Source organism: Centroberyx affinis, unplaced genomic scaffold (assembly GCF_046629955.1).
Source record: "Centroberyx affinis isolate AG114_WGS23_722 - 3 ecotype Tasmania unplaced genomic scaffold, CSIRO-AGI_Caff_v1 ptg001079l_1, whole genome shotgun sequence".
Classification (NCBI taxonomy): Eukaryota; Metazoa; Chordata; class Actinopteri; order Beryciformes; family Berycidae; genus Centroberyx; species Centroberyx affinis.
Window position 1 is genome coordinate 371583 of NW_027279626.1, and position 19001 is coordinate 390583.

At 43.4% G+C, this 19001-nt stretch overlaps 1 protein-coding gene across 1 annotated transcript in view; it reads left to right on the plus strand.

Moving 5' to 3' along the window:
• The window catches only part of chchd6a (coiled-coil-helix-coiled-coil-helix domain containing 6a), a 76954-nt gene that overhangs the window by 40905 nt on the left and 17048 nt on the right, over nucleotides 1-19001 (plus strand). The window contains exon 7 of the mRNA XM_071523310.1: nucleotides 9983-10118. Coding sequence (XP_071379411.1) covers nucleotides 9983-10118 — 136 coding nt within the window. The remainder of the gene's footprint in view (nucleotides 1-9982; nucleotides 10119-19001) is intronic.

The following is a 19001-nucleotide window of genomic DNA, read 5'->3' on the forward strand; positions in this document are numbered from 1 at the left end:
TTCAACAGGAAAAACATCAAATCAAGGAAGTAAAGATGGCATTTCATGGGGTCTTTCAGACTCAATGCTAGATTACAGTAAGTGACTTGATATTTTTTGCAGTGTTCAAGGCTCTCTTTAAGCCTGACGTTGGGGATTTGATCTTTTAAGCTTGCGTGTGTGTGTGTGTGGGTGTGTGTGTGTGTGTATGACAGTCATCCGCCTCATCAGCCGGGAAGAAACTGTCAGTCAGAGTCCATGGCAGCAAGGAGTGCTCTGATGAAATGGCCCGATATGAGAGACATCAGAGACATGTTTGCTGCGTAAGTGTGTGTGTGTGTGAGAGAGAGAGAGAGAGTTTGTAGAGAGGGTAATAGAGAGAAACAGAGATATTAGGAGTTGATGGAAAGACACTTTAATCATTTTTTATATTTCAAAAGCAACAGCCAGTGCCGTGTTTTTAACATTTACAAATGACAAGACTAGAGTTTAGCCACTGGATGACCACAGTTCAGACACACAGCACTTTTCCACAAGTTGGATGGGAAGCAGAGCGGGACTGTTCGACTCAGTCCCACGGCTGAGGAAGCCCAAGTCCTACTAAGTCTGGTTTTGGTTAGAAGTTGTAAAGCTATTTGAGTAAAGTTTCTCCCAGCAAAGAGCTTTATAATGAAGCTAAGATGAGCTGTGGGTGACTCTAAAAACCACCTGGCTGCACTGTGTGTGTGTGTGTGTGTGCTCCTGTGTTCTGTACAAGTGTGTACGATTCCCCCAGTGTGTATACCTGCATACATGTCTTGGCGTGTGTGTGTGTATGTGTGTGTGATGTGTTAATCCACAGTTTAATCCTCGCGGCAGAGAGGGCTTTGGCTGCCAGCGCTCCGGGAGATGAGGGACCAGGGAGCACGCGGCCAGTGTGTCATTGTCGCCTCGGTGTGTGTGTGTGTGTGTGTGTGTGTGTGCGATTGCAACCTGTAGCACTCTGAAATGTCAAACTCCATGGAGCATAACAGGGCTGCTTCAGTAATCCTCCCCCCTGTCTCTCCTGCTCTGTGTGCATTGCTTTCTTTATCCAGACCTTCAAAAACCTTGTCAGCACTTCACTTGTTTCCAGTGCAACTGGTTTAGAGGATTTTCCTGAAATTAAAGTGACAATATCTTGAAATAAGGTGGCTCACTCCACTAGTAGCAAGATAATGACACTTACTGAAACAAGTTGATTTGCATTGGAAACAACCATTGGCAGATTCTTTCACTTGTTTTAAGAAAAATACATATTTTAACACTCAATACCAGACTAAACTTGACTGACTTGTTAATTTGGGTATATTTGCAATGTGGGGAGCAGGTAGAGCTAAATCTAGCAGTATGTTCAAGAAAAAGATGTATATTTAAGATCATTGCCACATCAAAGGGTCTGGATGTTTATTTAAGATGCTTTTCCCCTTGTGAAGCTAAAATCTATTGCTCAGAATTTCTAGAAGTATGCTTACTGTCTGCCTGTGTCTGTTGCCTTGCAGAAGTAGATCATAGAAAATTCTGTCCGAAAAGATTTTGCAGTAGTAGATTTTGCCATAGTGCTGGTAATCAAACTGATGCAACGTTTAACTCTGAATTGGAGCAGTGAAGCTGTAGCATTAGAATGCATAGAAAGGACACTCCCTCGTGTATTATTATATGACTCAGAAAGCCTCAGTGCTGTACCACTGCTTCTGTGGCTACAGTTTCTATAGCAGCTTTCTATACTGTCTGCATTAGCAAAATTACCACTGTGTCATCACCGACAGTATCGGAGATGATTAACTGAGTTTTCCAATTGATGCAATGCAGTGGAAGACCCTTAGGCTCCTATAGATAACACAATTTAGCATAATGCCAGTTTTGGGTAATAGAATGTGTATATCCAAAATGTCTGTTTGACACTAGAAGTGGGAGTGGATTTATGTGGGTGGGGTCATGCAAAATGTATGGGTTAGGGCCATGTCTGCTGTTGTTTGGAGTGTGTGCAAGTGATTGTGCCTGGGTGCCCACACTGTTTATTGATGCTGATGGCGTCTGTGATGCTGCTGCTACGCTGCTATGTGGTTGATGTGTTTTTGATGCTGCTGCTATGTTGTTATGCTGCTGTCGTGTTTTTGATGATGTCGCTATGATTGATGTCGCGCTGTGTTGCTATTCGACGTTGTGCTATTGATGATGCCGCTGTCTCTATGTTGGTGTTGTATGTTCTATGAAACCACAGCATGTAGTCCAAGACAAATTTCCCTGAGGGGACAATTAAAGTATATCTTGTCTTATCTTAAAGATTAACTAAACCCCAAACCCAAATCTGTGGCCATCTGCTATTGGCTGGTCTTTGTGCCAGGTGATGTCACCCTCTATAGAGTACAACAGGTGGTGACATCAGCTGGCACAAAGACCAGCCAATAGCAGATGGCCAGTTCAGTACCCTACTTTTCACCATTAGGTGTCAGGCTTCACCACAAATTTGGGTTTTGGGTTTAGTTACTCTTTAAGTTGTCAGGTGAAGGGGTGAATATAGTTATAACTACTATTTCCTTGTAAGATTTTGAAAATCTAATCTGTTTTTTACAGAAAGTTGGCCTAGAAAAAGTAATGGAGGAACATTTTGAAAACTGAGATATAAAATAAAAAAAATTTAACTGAAGCTTGGCCTTTGTAGTGTTAAGAAAAATAGCCTTGTGCTCCGACTGATGATGTTTTTTGAGATAATGGAATTTGTTCTGAATGGGTTTCGGTGCGCATAAAAGCCTTTGTAAAGTTTAAATCCAACAAATCCAAGTAAAAATAAATAAATGAGTAGCAAAGCTAGGCTGTATGATAAAGTGGAGTAGATGCTTCTTCGTAATGGTCTGTGGCAGCAGGCCGGTCCGGAGCTGGCCCGCACTGTAATAGAGATTGCCACGCATAACTGATGACCACTTAGCAGAGGCAGTTTGTATTCACCGACATGACAGGCTTTACCTAGCTGCGGAATTACAGCTAGAGTGAAAGAGACACGAGGGCGGAAACAGTTGTTTTTGTAGTCTGGATACATTTTGTGTGTGTGTGTGTGTGTGTGTGTGTGTGTGATAGAGAGTGAGGGAGAGAGCTATCGGTTCAGAGTTGAAAGTAATAGAATGAGAGTGAGACGGAGACAGACAAGGCAGATATCCACGTCAAACAGCCCGGGCCGGTATCCGAGGCATTTTAACAAGGCCAGCTGTCTGTTACAGTAGTAGTGGAACTAGCCTTAATAGCCAGCCTTTGTCAGATCTTCCCCGCCTGTGTCAGAGGATGTCAGCCCACCAGCCTAAGGAGATCAGTCAGTGTTAAGACTGGAAGCACTGACAAGGCAAGTCCAGAGTGCAAGCTAAAAAGCAGACTACCTGGCAATTGTTGCCGCGCCGTAATAGAAAAGCCAGCCGACAAAATGGTGTGTGGCTCGTTGAAGTTGGACTAGGTTAAATTTCAAACGTGCGCGTTACGCACCGCAGCGCTTTCAGCTACAGTACAAAGAGCGCCTTTTCTTTTTTTACCAATAGACAGTGTAACTACCCCTGGGGCTGGTTCAGGAGAGCAGCCATGTAGAAATCTGGCTTTGGATGGAAGAGGAAAAAAAGCTTAGAGCAGGTGTGTCATTGAGGTTATCAGGTGGGTGTTTGGTTGAATTAGACCCACAACACCTCCAGAGGGATCAACACTTCACCCTGTACACACACTTAGGCTTATACCTAATTTGAAAAATTACACACTATAATTTATAATCTCACCACTGGTGTCAGCAGCAAAAGGCTCATGGGACAGCCGACCCTGCTGGCTTGAAACTCGTTACATTTGGAAACCGTAGAAAGCAACGGAGAAAGATGCGCTAAAGCTTCTTCTTCTCCTTCACCGCCTTAGTCTATAGCTTACAGTCTGTAGCATCCATTGTTGTTTTAGAAGTACAATAAACGGGTGGATAGTCCAAGAGAAGTGGGGATGATTGATGAGTAATATATGAGATATACAGAGGAATTAGAGAGAAGGGGGAGGAGAAAGAGAGATACTGTAGAGGTGTTGGGGGGTGTATTCAGTAGGGAGACGGTCCTTCAACTAGAAGATCCAGGCTCAAGCTCTGTGATGTCAAGCATCCTCTCTGCTTAAGTGTCCTTGAGCAAGACATTGATTCCTAGTGGCTCCAGGAGCAGCGTTTTGTAGCTGATCCTGACCTTTGACCTCCCTGAGGAGGGGGAAAAGAGAAAAGAGAAAGTCCCTAGGTAGCTATAAGGAGCAGAATAGAGAAAAGGGATTAGTGTGTAGTTTCTAAGTTCATCGGTTTATACATTTAATTGATAAAACAGAAATAAGATAAATTGTGCCAGTGAGAATTGTCGCGATAATGAACAAATACACAACAGAACTGAATAACTGAAGCTAAAAGATCACAAAACCCAGCAAGGAGGACAACTATATAACAGCAACTTCAACAACATCAAATTGAAAGAAATAAAGAAAGAAAGGAGGACATGAGGATGAACGGACATGAGAGGATAAAGACGGAAAAGAAAGGATGTACCTGAAGAGCAATATATAGGACATACAGGTGGATGAAGGGGGATGGAGAGAGATAGTGGAGGGATGGATTGAGATGAATTTCCTTCAAGAAATAAGGGGCGATCTTATGAGCAATATATAGGATATACAGGTGGGTGAGGAAAGGTTGGGGGAGAGAGAGAGAGGAGAGAGAGAGAGAGAGAGGTATTTCTAGTGAAGAATATATAGGATACATGGGTAGATCTAAGAGGTCTAAGTGGTCTGTTCCAGGCAGGGAATGTCCGGGAATTTGATATATTCCATGCGGAAGTCAGGGAATATCAGGGAATTTTACAAATGGGTCACTTTACAGAAATGTACCAGAATGTATTTTATTTATTTTATATTTACTCACCCATTCACTGCATTAGATAGTGATTTTCAGCTATTTTTTTAGATATTTTTGCGGAAACCACTGTTTACCCCTTTAGAACTTTTTTCCGAGCTGCAAAACAACATAAAAAAAAAAACCCAGGATGGAATAACACTTTTAGTTCATTGAACCGCTTCGGCTCAAGTTATGCGAAGTCACGGAAAAGTCAGCGGGGCCGCAGTGGGAAACCCCCGGAGAAAATATCTCCAGCAATACCTGATAGACAGAGGAGTGATGAAAGAGAGATGGATCGAGAGGAATTGGTCTTACCTCCTCTTCTGCGTTGTTGAGAGAGAGAGAGAGAGAGAGAGAGTGACAGAGAGTGCCGTTACGTAGAGGACCCCCACTTCCACGGGTAAGATAGGAATGGAGAGATGTGGGAGGACGAGTGAAGGGGCGCGGGGGGAGGGGAGGGGAGGGGAGGGGAGAAGAGGATGTGTGCCCTCAGTCAATTGAAAAGCTGTCAGGGTGCAGGTGCCTACAAGCTACAAGCAAGAGATAAGAGGGAACTGTCTGTTTCGCTGTTTTCTTTCTCACCTCTCCCAACCTCCGTCCTCTCTTGTCCGCCGTCTCTCTCTCTCTCTCTCTCTCTCTCTCTTTCTCTCTCTCTCTCTCTCTTTTCTCCTCCGCCACTCCGGTATTAATCAAACCGGCAACGGTAATCTGGTGCGTTCAGGAATTCCAACCCTCTAACATGTCAAATGCCGTTTCCGTCCTGGACAGATAAGGTTGGCCCGGTTTACCGAGCACTCTACACATCAAGGCTCTGTAGGGTGAATGAGATTCATCCCCCTCTCTCTCCCTCTCTCTCCCTTTACACCAGGGATTAAACATTTTCTCATCCCAGGACCCACACTTGCTATGTTTCCATCCAATTTTTAATCACATTTTTTTTAAATGGCGCAAAAAAAACGTCCAATTATGTACATTTCTGTCAGCTGGAACGTCGCTTCGTGAGAAAACACATCTTTCTGACAAGTGGAGAGTCTTTCAAGAATTGATTAGTATTGGACAAGTTGTTATTGTGGGCTACAATGTGCATGCAACCATGACAGGCACCTTATCCATGGGAGAGACAGTGCTGTGACATTTCTGGTTGCGTTGGACCGATGGTTTAGAGCCTGTGGCTGCAACACTTCAGAAGCCACTTGCGAACTGTTGTGCGCTAAGATCTGTTTGGCCGATTATGCCATTTATATGACAGATGCATTTCCATCACTATCTATTGCATAATTTCTTTATCAATAAAAAGACGTAAAATCATTTTTGCAACATTCACAAAATCTTCACAAAATTTGTCATTGCTGTTCAGCCTTTCTAATTTGATACATCATAATTTGGATTAGAGGTACTTGAATGGAAACCCAGTTATTGAGTAAGTGCATTCCTGCACGACAAGCAGCCAAATGCTGATACATTTTGACAGTGGCTGGAAAGTTGGTCTACTCTATCAGCCTCTAGGTAGCTAGGTAAGTAACCAGACATTTCTGGCGGCTGTTTTCCATTGTAAAAATCATTTTGTCCAAGAAAATAATGAAAGTGGCAGGTAAAGTTTCTATTTATCAGCCTCTGTGGCTGGTGGAAGAAAAAGTTAGTTTCATTAAACACACTAGTCATGTTTTGCAGGGAGCGCATGCCTGTTGGCACCACTTTGAAATAAAGCTCATCAGGATGTTGAAGCTCATTCATTCTATGAGTCCAGTCTTTGGGAGAGTTGTTCATGATCACAAATATTGCTAAGAATAACAATGAACCTGTGTTTTAAGGTGGGTAAAGCCACGGTATGTTGCAGTTCTCACTTGTTTGCACTAATGTCACTTACATCTTTGTAGAAAGTTGTATGTAAGGAGTAATTCAACTGCTGTTTGTAGTGAACAGCTTAATCAAAGATACGTACAAACTGTGACTGTGACTGCAAAAGGCCAGATCCACATTCTGCATTATACATTTGGTTTCATTTTACATTTATTTCAGTTGCGAAAATGGTCGAAAGAAAGATGGAGGACAAAGTATTGTCGTAACAAGTGACAGTTTGTAGTACACAGACTACACACATGCACAGTGTGTAGTCTGTCACAGGCGAACTTGTATTATAGCCGTCAGGTCAGTGGCAATATTGTATCCTCATCATTCTTCCTCCCCGGGGCTCTGCTTGCCGTTCCCCAGATTTAACAAGATTTTCAAATTGCTCGCCCAAAAAAAAAAAACACGGCGGAGATACCGCTGCTTTTTAGTTGACAGGGTATAAATAAAATGGCATGTAAGACAAACATTGTTTCATATGTATAGCTAAAGCCATTAAGGAAAACCACCAAAAAAAAAAAAATCACTCTAACTCAGAGAGAGGCATGGTTTAGCGGCGATAAAAGCATCTTCCTTATCAGTCTCATAGCTTTGCCAGCCGAGGCTTTTGTAGTTGTTGTGTTTTGCGTCTTTTCCATTTTCCAATTTCTCCCCTTTCATTTCTCTGCCGCTCTTTGTCTCCGTAAGCTGGTCTGCGTGGTTCAGAAGTCTGAGGCCGCTTTGTTCGCCGCGCCTCCGCCTCCGCCGCCGGAGATTAAAAATAATGGGCAGCGTCATTAATTAAGCGACTAATCTCACTGTGTGTTTTGTCATATTTACCGCGCGCAAGATGCGTAGCAAACTCCCCCCAAAAAATGACTTTTCCCACACACACACACACATGCGCGCCTGTTAGCATCCTTTCACAGCACACACACACACATATAGCACACATGCCTCGACAGGCAGCCAGGCAGCCAGGCAGCCTGCTTTACCTCATTCCAGCTGAAAAACCAGGGCCTCTCTCTCTCTCTCTCTCTCTCTTTCTTTTTTTTTTAGTAAGCGGCTCAGTTAATATTTCTGATTTAAGACCTCACCTTCAATTTGGCGTAGCGTTCGGACGGAGCTTTAGCTTCGCCGCGGCTGAACCAATTTTCTGCTTCAAGCCCCTTTAATAAACCACGCGGCGCTATCAGGAGGCTTTGGCTTCCCTGATGAAGGCCGTTTATTTCAAATTAAAGGACGAGTTCCTTATCTTAGCCGGGGCCTCAAAAGAGCCGCGCAGCCGGAGAAAGACGGGGGCCCGCTTTGGTGTCGTCGTCTCTATGTTGTTAATGTGATGAGAGGGAGCGAGAGGGGTGAGAGAGACAGAGAGAGAGAGAGGGAGAGAGAGAAACAGAGTCGGGGAGAAGACGGAGACAAAAAGTGAGGGGAGATGAAACGGAGCGGAGATTAACCGGCGGAGGTGGTGTGGGAGAACAGAGCGATCTGATAGGCCGTCAGCTCTTTAAAGCGGCCCCGCGATAGAACGCTGATGGACGCTCCGTTCCTTCCCTTTCTCATCTTTTTATCCCTCGCTTCCTTCCTCTTATTTTTTCCCCCCCCTCTCTCTCCCTCTCTGTGTTCCTCTTCCTCTTTAACCCCTATAACCCATGCCCAGATAAAACCAGTCATTGCATCCATGTTACTGATGGTGTGTGTGTGTGTGTGTGTGTGTGTGTGTGTGTGTGTGTGTGTGTGTGTGTGTGTGTGTGTGTGTGTGTGTGTGTGTGTGTGTGTGTGTGTGTGTGTGTGTGTGTGTGTGTGTGTGTGTGTGCGTGCGGGGCTGCGGATGCGTTGTAATTGAAACGCCGGGGTCGGCTCTCCTCTGTGAATCAAAGCCGAGAAGAGCCTTTAATTTGGCTTTCAATTAAACCCGGTGTTAAACGCTCCTCGGAGAGAAAACCGAGCGTGTGTGTGTGTGTGTGTGTGTGTGTGTGTGTGTGTGTGTGTGTGCCGAGCGTGCGAGCGGCGCAGCGGAGATCGAAGCGTCGGCGCGCGGGGAGGTGTGTGTGCTACGCATTCGTGTTTACGGAGTACAACGGACGTGTGTGTTCGTGTGCCTGTCCATACCATGGTTAGCTGTCTCTGCCTCGATCAATCAGAATCCATTACAGCAAGGCAAGCGGGCAATAAGCCTGTCATACTTACCAATCACCCAGATAGACAGGCAAAGACCAATTATACCACAGCCCACGCATCATATTAACTACGGCTAATTCAATCTCTCAAAGCACGTTTTTCTGCCTTATTTGATCAAATCAAACGCGATTTAGGACTAATCGCGCGATTCGCCGCGGAGCACGTACCACACGCCCCTATAGGTTGTGTCAGACGTGTTGCGGTGGGCGTGTGGGTGTTGATTGTTTTTTTCATCTTTTCCTCGCCTCATTTAATCAAACCGCTCCTTTCTAGTGGATTGGCTGCGCGTTAAGACAATTTGCGGCGCGCGTGGAGTCTGTTCGTTTTATTTTAATGGGTTTTTTTTTTTTTTTTTTTTCTTCCTCCCCTCCTTTATCGTTCCGTCGTGCCAAACAGATGCACGGATTTAGAGGGAGAGTAGTTAGGTGACGAGAGCGTGGACATGTTCGTTTTTTTTTTTTTTTGCCGTTGCGTACCCCGCTACTCATTTCAATGGCTGGTCGTCGACTTGGGTGTTAGGCATTTCCCACTTGTGGAGGAACAGAGAACGCTGTTGTAAACACTATGCATTGTTTAATGTTGCGGCAGCTGTTCCGTCCCAAGTCTGTTTTTCTCTCTGTCTCCCTGCAGACACAGTAGTAGTAAAGAGCTGGTGTACCCGCTGACTTCATTATACGCTATTTCTGTTTTGGGTACAACAACAACAACAACAACAACAGCAAAACATCCAATCCAAGCCAAAGTAATATGTGAAACTTTGATCTTGATGTCAAAATCAGCAGGTTTCACTGATGTTCTCTAGTTTTACCATATATGTGAATGCTAAATCAATTTTCTCATTTTCTTTGTGATGTTTTTATGATTATGCAATGAAATCAAGGATACTCAAAGAATGTTTTTTTTCTAAATGAGGTCTCTCTCTCTCTCTCTCTCTCTCTCTCTCTCTCTCTCTCACTCTCGTAGTTTCGAGCTGGTCTGAATCCTACCCTGTCAGTAAGAGAACAGCAATCAAACTTTCCTAACTTTTTCCTTTTCTTCCCTCCATCCCTTTGTTCCCTCCCCCTGTCTTTCTCTCTCCTTCTTTCGCCGCAGGCCGCGTAGCACGGAGCCGGTGTGTCCCGGCCTGCAGGTTCAGATTCTGTCCTGTTATAAGGAGAACAGAGAGGAGACCCTACGCTGTTCGGACCTGGCCAAAGAATACATGCAGTGCATCAACGCCGCGAAGAAGGTGAGAGCTCGCTTGTCTCCAGCAGGGATGGAAAATTGGGAATAAAATCATTGTGGGTAACATATCAGGCTGAAGGAACAAAATGTAATTATTAGGACTTATTAGTTGAAAAGAAATTTAAGATCACACATCAAAATTTAGAAACCCCATTTATCCCTTTTTTTTTGGCCTAATAGCTTCGCAATCATAGTGATAGAGGGATTGCAAGAAAATACAAAAAGCAATGTGTTGGACATCCAGCGTCAGAAAAGCAAACCTTTGGGGGGGGGGTTTGGGACACAGTAATGCATTTTGAGCGGTGGCTTTTGAAGTTTTCCATGGAGAAATATGTTGTCATTTTCCGAGCAGCAGTCTGTCTGATGTAAAAGAAAGAAATCCAATTTTTGCTCATGTTATCGAAATTATTCTGGGGGAGTTTAGGAACCAAAAAAAAACAAAAAAAACAATACGATTGCGCATTTTGAGGGCTGTCACTTAGTTTTACATGGAGAAAGCTTGTCATTAGAAATAACTTTCAGAGCGAATGTCTGATGTAAAAGTGAGAAATCCCAAGTTCTCCAGCATTACCCAACTTGTTTTTCTACTCCCAATACTGAACAAATGACATCTTTTCAAAGCAGAACATAGCTCTCGTCGCAATGAGATAAGTCTTCAATCTCCGTTCAGCTTGTCACTGCAGCCTGCTTCTAATTTTAGGTAGTTTACAGGCACACAATCATTTAAAGCAAGTGAAGAGAAGCAGGCTGTCATCTGAAAGCAAAGACAGGGAAAAGTGAGTGTGGGAGTGGAAAACTCCCACACTGTTTTCCCAAACAACCTGCCAGTGATTATCATTATTACTATTTTCAGAACGTCTCCCTGCGCAGCGTTGCCAATCATGTGCTGTATCTGATGTGGAAGTTCAGCTGGGTTGAATGCAAACTAAATTAAAAAAATGCAAAGCTAAGAATTCCTGGACGTGATTCACATGTGATGTCAAGTGAACAGAGAGCAGCGTCCAGTCAAACTTTGCAGCACTGCTCTCAGGAGTTTTTTCTGCAGTCCTATAATTGGTATTCTAGGAGCGTATCAAAGCGAAATGCTTGCACTGTAGAACCCTGTATAACTACAAATGATAAAAGTTTCATTTGCATTGGAAGGAATGGGATCGGTCCATTAACCCAACCCTACATCACATCAAAGAGGTAGATGTTATCTAATCGTATGTGTCAGTCTAAACTCCAACATCCTTTACACACTGCATTTTGTTAATTCTACTATAGGCTAGATCTTCTAAAGACAATTTCTTAGGTCAGTTTTTTTTTCTCTGACTTATTTTCCATCTCCTTTTTTGCTGTCACCCCAGCTGTCACAACCTTGCCATGAAGAGGTTCAATAATGGAAGCGAATGTGGCTTTAGAAGGTATGATGTTATAGATCTAGTTTTAGCATTAGATCTGCTGCGCTGTAGCCCAATCCACTTAGTGAGACCTAGATTCCGAATCACCATACGATAGAAAATTTCCTTCCTTTTGATAATGTGACATTTTTATCTTCAGATCTTCTCGTCTCCGTAGCTTTATCTCCATAGTGTCATTTTAGGCTTTGAAGCGATTCCCTTTTGATACAGTGTGACTTATGGTAGCTTTGCTTTGAGATTCACAGGGTCACAGTGGCGCTTAACCTTGTTAATAGCACAGCACAGTTGTGCGAGACCAAAAATTTCAAGGCAGACCTAATTATCAGTTGCTCGGTATTGTCACATTCAGCTCTGGAAGCAATGAAGGGGAGGTAGAAAAATATAAATAGATGCTGTCAAAGCAGCGAACTGCATGAACTTTTGTCACAGAGATTGTCATCATATGCGGTTTAGAATTTAATGAAAGTCAAGGAAAGAGTTTATGTAAGTTGATGTATTTTGGCTTGCCATTGTTTGTCTTTCCATTTAAGCATTATCTCATGCAACATGTGAACTCGCTCCATGGCACATGAGCAACTGTTTTTCTACAAGACTACCAATGGACTTATTATTCCAAAGGAGAAAGAGATTCCTCAAGTTTTACCCCAGCAGCTCACTACAAAACAACTCATTCTGCAAACCGGTTAAGAACCACCGCTTTTATTGACTCGGTAAAACCTAGCCTTGTCATTTCCACCGTTTCTCGTTCCTCTACAGGCCCTACAGCTGTATTTTTCCAAAAGCAGAGAAACGCTCTGCCGGTTTGCGCACCGCTGCGGCAGCTTTAAGTAACAAATTCTTCGAGAGGAGGAGGAGTCGGAGGAGGAGGAGAGAGAGCGATGGAAGCGAGTCATTCCAAAGTTTGTACAGTAGGGGGGTTTGAAGGTGCAGCTGGTCATCATGCACCCAGACCACGTAGCGCTCTGCTCCACGCCGCTCTCCGCTCAGCTCTCCTCTGCTTGGCTCAGGGGCACTGAGGCTTCCCCTGGCATACACTGATACTGCATGTGCTAATCAGCTCGCTGAAGCTCCATTCCCCTCCTCTCCTGCTAAAGGAGTGTGTGTGTGTGTGTGTCGTTGTTGTTGTATTTTTATACTTATGAGAACCAAATGTCCTCACAAGGATAGAAAGATGAAAAAAATCCTTCAGTGGGGGCATTTTCCTGGTCCTCACCTCTACAATTGGCTAGTTTAGGGTTAGGATACGGGTTTATGGGTGTGTGTGTGTGTGTGTGTGAGCGAGCGAGCGTTCATCCACGCGTGTGCACCTAACGTGTTTGTGGGAATCTGCGCACGACTCCCTCACCAGCGTGAAAGTTTCTTCCTCATATTAGCTGGTGTGAGATAACAAGGACTGAAGCGAAGGCCCTTTGAAGACTGTCTTTAAAAGAGCACAGCGGATCATACACAATGTGTGTGTGTGTGTGTGTGTGTGTGTGCGTGGATAGCCTGCTATATTGTAGTTGGGTATAACCTACATCAAGGTCTTCCCTCTTGATTAGCCCCCGAGGCATCTCTCTGACTTTCACCCTGTCAATTTGAAAGTTTACAAAGTTCTTCCTCCATTTTGTGCCTTTAAAAGCTGTCACAGCTAGTTTGGTTATCACTGATAACTTTTTTCTTCTTCTTCTTTTTTTTCTTTTGGAGTAGATTCTGCATAGGCCGTGCACTTATTTTTACTAGAGGGCCTAATGTACTGTGAAATAGAGCCATTAACGAATTTTCAGAGATGCCAGAAAAGCTTTTAATATTTATTGGCAAAGAACATTGTAACACATCATGGTATCATGTTAAAAGAGAAAATAAGAAGTATTCTGAACAGCGTTGTGGTGGCTCAGTGAGCTGAACTGCTTATCATGTGCTTGCAACCTGTGTTGTAGTCAATCGAGACCAAGATTAGACCAAGACCAAAAGTAGTCAAGACCAAGACTAGACCAAGACCAATAGTAGTCATGATCAAGACTAGACCAAGACCAATAGTAGTCAAGACCAAGACTAGACCAAGACCAAAAGTAGTCAAGACCAAGACTAGACCAAGACCAACAGTAGTCAAGACCAAGACTAGAACAAGACCAATAGAAGTCAAGACCAAGACTAAACCAAGACCAATAACAGTCAAGACCAAGACTAGACCAAGACCAATAGTAGTCAAGACCAAGACTAGACCAGACCAAGCTTAACAGTAGTCAAGACCAGTAGTAGTCAAGACCAAGACTAAACTAAGACCAATAATAGTCAAGACCAAGACTAGACCAAGACCAATAGTAGTTAAGACCAAGACTAGACCAAGACCAATAGTAGTCAAGACCAAGACTAGACCAAGACCAATAGTAGTCAAGACCAATAGACCTTTTGATACACAGTAGCTATATCAGTTATTAAATACAATAACAATACTTATATAATAAGAGTTGTTCTAATTACTTAATTACCTATTTAACATATAAACAGCTGATAATAAAGCTTTAATTAAATATAGAATGTAATGTAGTAAAATTAAATGTAGCATCTCAGGGCAGGATTTTATTTTATCTCGGTAGCTGCAGGAATTATGAAAAGGTGAAGAGCAGCTGAGTTAGCTAGCGAAGTAAAAGAGACATTTATGGCCAAGTAGCTAACATTAGCCTTATGTTGATAATTCTGATGTATGCATTTAAAAAACCAAACACTGTTTCCTTCTTATATTTAAGAACTTCTGCATATTGAAGAAAGTCAGTGTGCTGTGAGCCAATTGACAACAAGGGAAAATGTAGTGAGAATAAGCAGAATAGTTGTGGAATACTTAACTGATGAGGTTGCCATCCTGTCCAAATTTTGTCCTGGCATGGACTAAACAAAAAACAGTAGACCAGACTAGACTGGACATGATTTGAATAGAATAGAATTGAATTGCATACTTAATTGATCAGGTAAAGTTTTGAATTGAACGGCATCTGAGGAAAAACACAAACAAACGATATGATGGATTTTCATCCCTGAGCTTTTGAATGAGCTGAGGAGGACTTAATTGGGCCTGAATCTGGCCCAGCTCTTGTTTTGTCTTTCCAGCGTAATAGAGGCGACTGCGATGTGTTTTGATCAGAGTGTCACAGTGGGTCACTGGACAGAGCTGCAGATCATAGACGTCTTCCTGCTGGGTGCGGGTGTGTGTGTGTGTATACATGCGTGTGTGTGTGTGTGTGCTGGTAAATGAGGGGAGGATCCCACAGAGCCTGCAGAGACAGAGCAGACAATCTCTAGTCATTATCCACTGGGAGGCTGAGCCTGACGTGGGTACTGCAAGATATAACACACACACACACACACACACACTCTCCATACACTCGGTGGGATTCCCTAGACACACACACACACACACACACACACACACACACTAACACAGTCTAAACGCTCGGTGGGATTCTCTAGCTATTTAGCACCATTCTCAGAGACAGCCTGACTTTGATGACTAATGTTAGAAGTTTGACTCACAATGGGGGGAGGAGAGAAAGAAAAGGAGAGGGAGAAAGACAGGCAGTGAGAGAGAAAGAGCAAAAGAGAGAGAGAGAGAGGTAGAAAGACAGCGATGTGGAGAGGGGGAGGGAGAAAACGAAGGAGACAACGTAAGGAAGGAAAATACCCCAAACGGAGCGGGGGAAAAAAAGAGACAGAGCGGAAGAGAGGCAGAAAAACAGAAAGTTAAGAGGGTGGCGAGGAGGAGAGAAGTGACGGGAAAAGAGATTTGGGTGGGGAAAAAAAACCCGGAGAGAAGCTGGTTACGGGAGCGTGTCTGATCACCGATGTACGCTGCGCTACAGCAAGGTCGAGATCTGGCCAGCCGCAAGTTGAGACCTCTGAAACTTTTAATGCTGTTTTTTTCCCCTACAGCAAGGCCGAGTACCCAGGCACACACACACACACACACACACACATCCGGAGCTCTGATGTGGAGTGCAGACATAGCAGGCTTTGGGTCTAATGCCCAGGGAGTTACTCCTAAAGTCTACCTGTCAGACGATGAGAGAGAGAGAGAGAGAGAGAGGTAGAGGGAGAGGGAGAGAGAGAATTAGCACAGCAGGACCAAACAGGGAAAGGAAAAAAGAAGCAGAATCGGAGAGGGGTACGAAACAAGAAAGTTTAGAGAGGGGACACAGTTCCGTTTAGCCCTGTACACCTGGACATTTTGCTGTCTTTTAATGACTGCACTCCTCTCCATCCCTTCCTCATGTCATCCTCCCATTTTGAGGGACGGGAGCTGCTTTTCCTTTTTTTTTTTTTTCCAGAAAAGCAGTGAAGTAAGACGATGACTAGCTGATGAGATGTCAGATTTGCCCGTCGTCGCAAGACATTTTGCAACATGACCCAGTGCTTTAAGATTGATCGACCTTTTCCTCTGGGATGGTCCGTTTTTTTGTTGTTGTTTTGTTTTCACCTTAACTTTCTCATTTGTTCCCTCACTTTTTTGTTTTCATTTTATTTTATTGTAATAGAAAAATACATGACTTAGACAATTTATTTATGTTTGACCCCAGGGGATAGCACAAGAAATTGTTAAAATGCTTATTTCCATTGTAATCGGTGAAGGAGGACAAAATAACAATAACTTGGAATACAACACAAAGGACAATAGCAAACTTTTTCCCCCTTATCTTCCTCTTCGTCAGCTTAATTTCCCCTGAAGTTTCCTCCTAAAAGAAGTTGACCATCTCTGTATATTTCATATAAGCCTGGATTGTGCACCAAGTTTTTTAGAAAAGTGTGTGGTGAGAGAAACCACGAGGAACAGAGTAGCCAGCATACTGAAATCAGTTAGCTACTCAGTTTTTTGTTCCAGCTCTACTCTTGCACACCGGATCCAATGAAGGGCTTAATGCTGATTGGTTGAGGAGTAGTGACAGATCTACCTGAACAGGGCTAGCATGAAAGTGGATCAGGCATGCAAGAGTAAAGATGAAACAGAAACTTGCAGGACAGGAGGTACTTGAGGACTGGACTGGGAAACTGAACCTACTAAATTCGATGTTGTTTTGCAGTGTTGCCTTCCTTTAAAGTTCCCTCTGTGCTCGGTTAACTATCCGAGTTGTTGGACTCCGCAGTCCTTAACAACCAGGGCCAGGTAGAGTAGTGAGTGGGAGGACTCGCTGATGAGATGTCACATTTTGTCAGCCTTCAGAGGACGTTTTGCAAAATTGCCCAGTGGATTAAGACATTTTCCACTGCGAAGGGCAATTATTTCCACATTAGCCTTCCCCTTTTTTCCCCATTGCTTTCCTCTTAGTCAACATAATGTGCCCTTAAGTCGCCCCCTAAGTCGCCCCCTAAAGTTCCCTACCTCTACCCACTGTGCTCGGTTAACTATCCACGTTGTCGGACGCCTCAGTCCTCGACAATCATACCATCCAGGCCTCGGTAAAGTAGCGAGTAGGAGGATTTGCTGATGGGACGTCACGTCTGCTGTCCATCAGAGGACACTTTACAGATTTGGGAGTGTGTTGGGACAGAGCTTTTAGGAATGGTAGGACTTCTTCCCCCACATGTTCCCATCTTTGCGCTTGGTTCACGTGCTAAATTTCATTTTCTTCCCTTAAGAAAAACAAACTTCATCTATATCGTAAGTCAGTGTCAAAATAGGGCACAGATAAAGATGCTATATTATTTATACAATGATATAAGGTAACCTTTAAAAACTGTGCTGTCATAATCCCCATATTACTCACATTTTCCTGTTGAACTAGCATATCGGAAACCCTAAGATATAATTTTGTTTCAATAAAGAATGCTAGCAATGCAAAACAGCTATTTTAGGGAAACTGAAAGACTGATGTAGAAACTTTTTTCCCACAAGATAAGTATCTGGTGAAGAAAAAAAATGTATATGTTCAGCTATCCCAGCTGTTGGACTCCTCAATGCCTTGACAACCATGGGATCCAGGGCCAGGCACAGCAGTGAGTAGGAGGATTTGGTGATGAGGTGTCACTTCCGCTGTCCATCGGAGTTTTTTGTCTCTAGATTGAGCTGTTCTTCTGTCTTCTGTCTGTCTGTCATCTTGTTCCGCTTGTTTTTCTCCCTAACTTTACCCCTAACCCTTATTGTCCCCTTTACATTTCTCTATCTTAGTGTTATATTTCACTTTGGAAGCCTCATGTTAATTTTGCACCAAAATTGCCTGTCCTGGCTATATATAGAGGTGTCACACTCTTGTTTCCTTTATCCTACCTTCAGAACGTACTCAAAAAACATCTGAAAATAAAGCAAAGGAATAGTACTGGTCCTTTTTAGGTTGTGATTTCAATAAGAGAAGTTAGTTATGAATAAAGCGATGTGAACAAGCATCTCGTGTCAGCGGTATACTGCCCTCTGCATCTCTCTGAAGCGCTTGTTCTAAAAGACGAGCGCGTTGTACCGATATGAAACATCACTTGAACTTGCCAAGCTGTTGCGCTCCTCGGCTCAGCACCTCGCCATAACATCGGCATCCAAAAGACAAGCTCTGATGCGCAGGGGCTCGTCGGGCTGGCAAGCGGAAGCGATTCACTCTCAGCGATGCTACTGTGATCTCTGGGCCAGCATGACTTTTGTTTTGTTGTTTTTTCTCGGCTGCTTCTTTGGCTTCAGAGGAATCGGCGTATCTTCAGCTAAACAATAAAGTCAAGTTGCAAAGTTTTTTTTTTTGGGGTGTTTCTGCTTTATTAGTTTATTGCCAGACATATAATAAAATGGAGAAGAATAGTAAACAATGTTGAAAGTACATGGTGTGCTCCTTAGTCCGCTAAGCCAGCAGGACATCCCCAGAAGTAGTCAAGATAAATCTCTTGATGCACTTTTGCTATATTACATCCTATCCTGCCTCTAGGATCATGTAAGAAATCACTGTAACTAGTCACGAAACATGCAACAGATCAGTAGACTTGGTTTATAGTCTCTGTATGATCCACTTCGATCCACACCCCTGAACGCGCTTCCCATTTCCGAGTGATTTGGGGTTTGTATGATTTCACGCGGAAATGTACACGCAAATTTTCATCTTCAACTTAATTGAAGTGATTGATTGTGCATAATGGGAATGGCAAGCTCATGTACCTGAAGAAAACTGAAGTTTAAAAGTCAGAATTTCAACAACAATTGCATTATTCTTTGTAAAACTGCGTGGACATTTTGTATCTGCAGCAAGGCACAGGTCATTCTGTTCTAGTTAATGCAAGGATACCACTATCCAATACAACCATGTGGCAGTAACAAACACATTAAAATGTCATTGCTTAGTGGATGGCGTAGTGTTAAAGTAAGCCTGTTTCCAGTCAAAACGGCAAGGCCCATAGCACAGAAGCCTGTCTCCTGTCTCTGACGTATGAGGCATCTTAGTGTACAAGTATTATACCCTGCGGATAGTATGCCAGTAGATAAGGGGCAATAGAAACCGGTTTCATCAAGTTTTGATAAGTCCATCCTCAAAGGAAAACCCTAT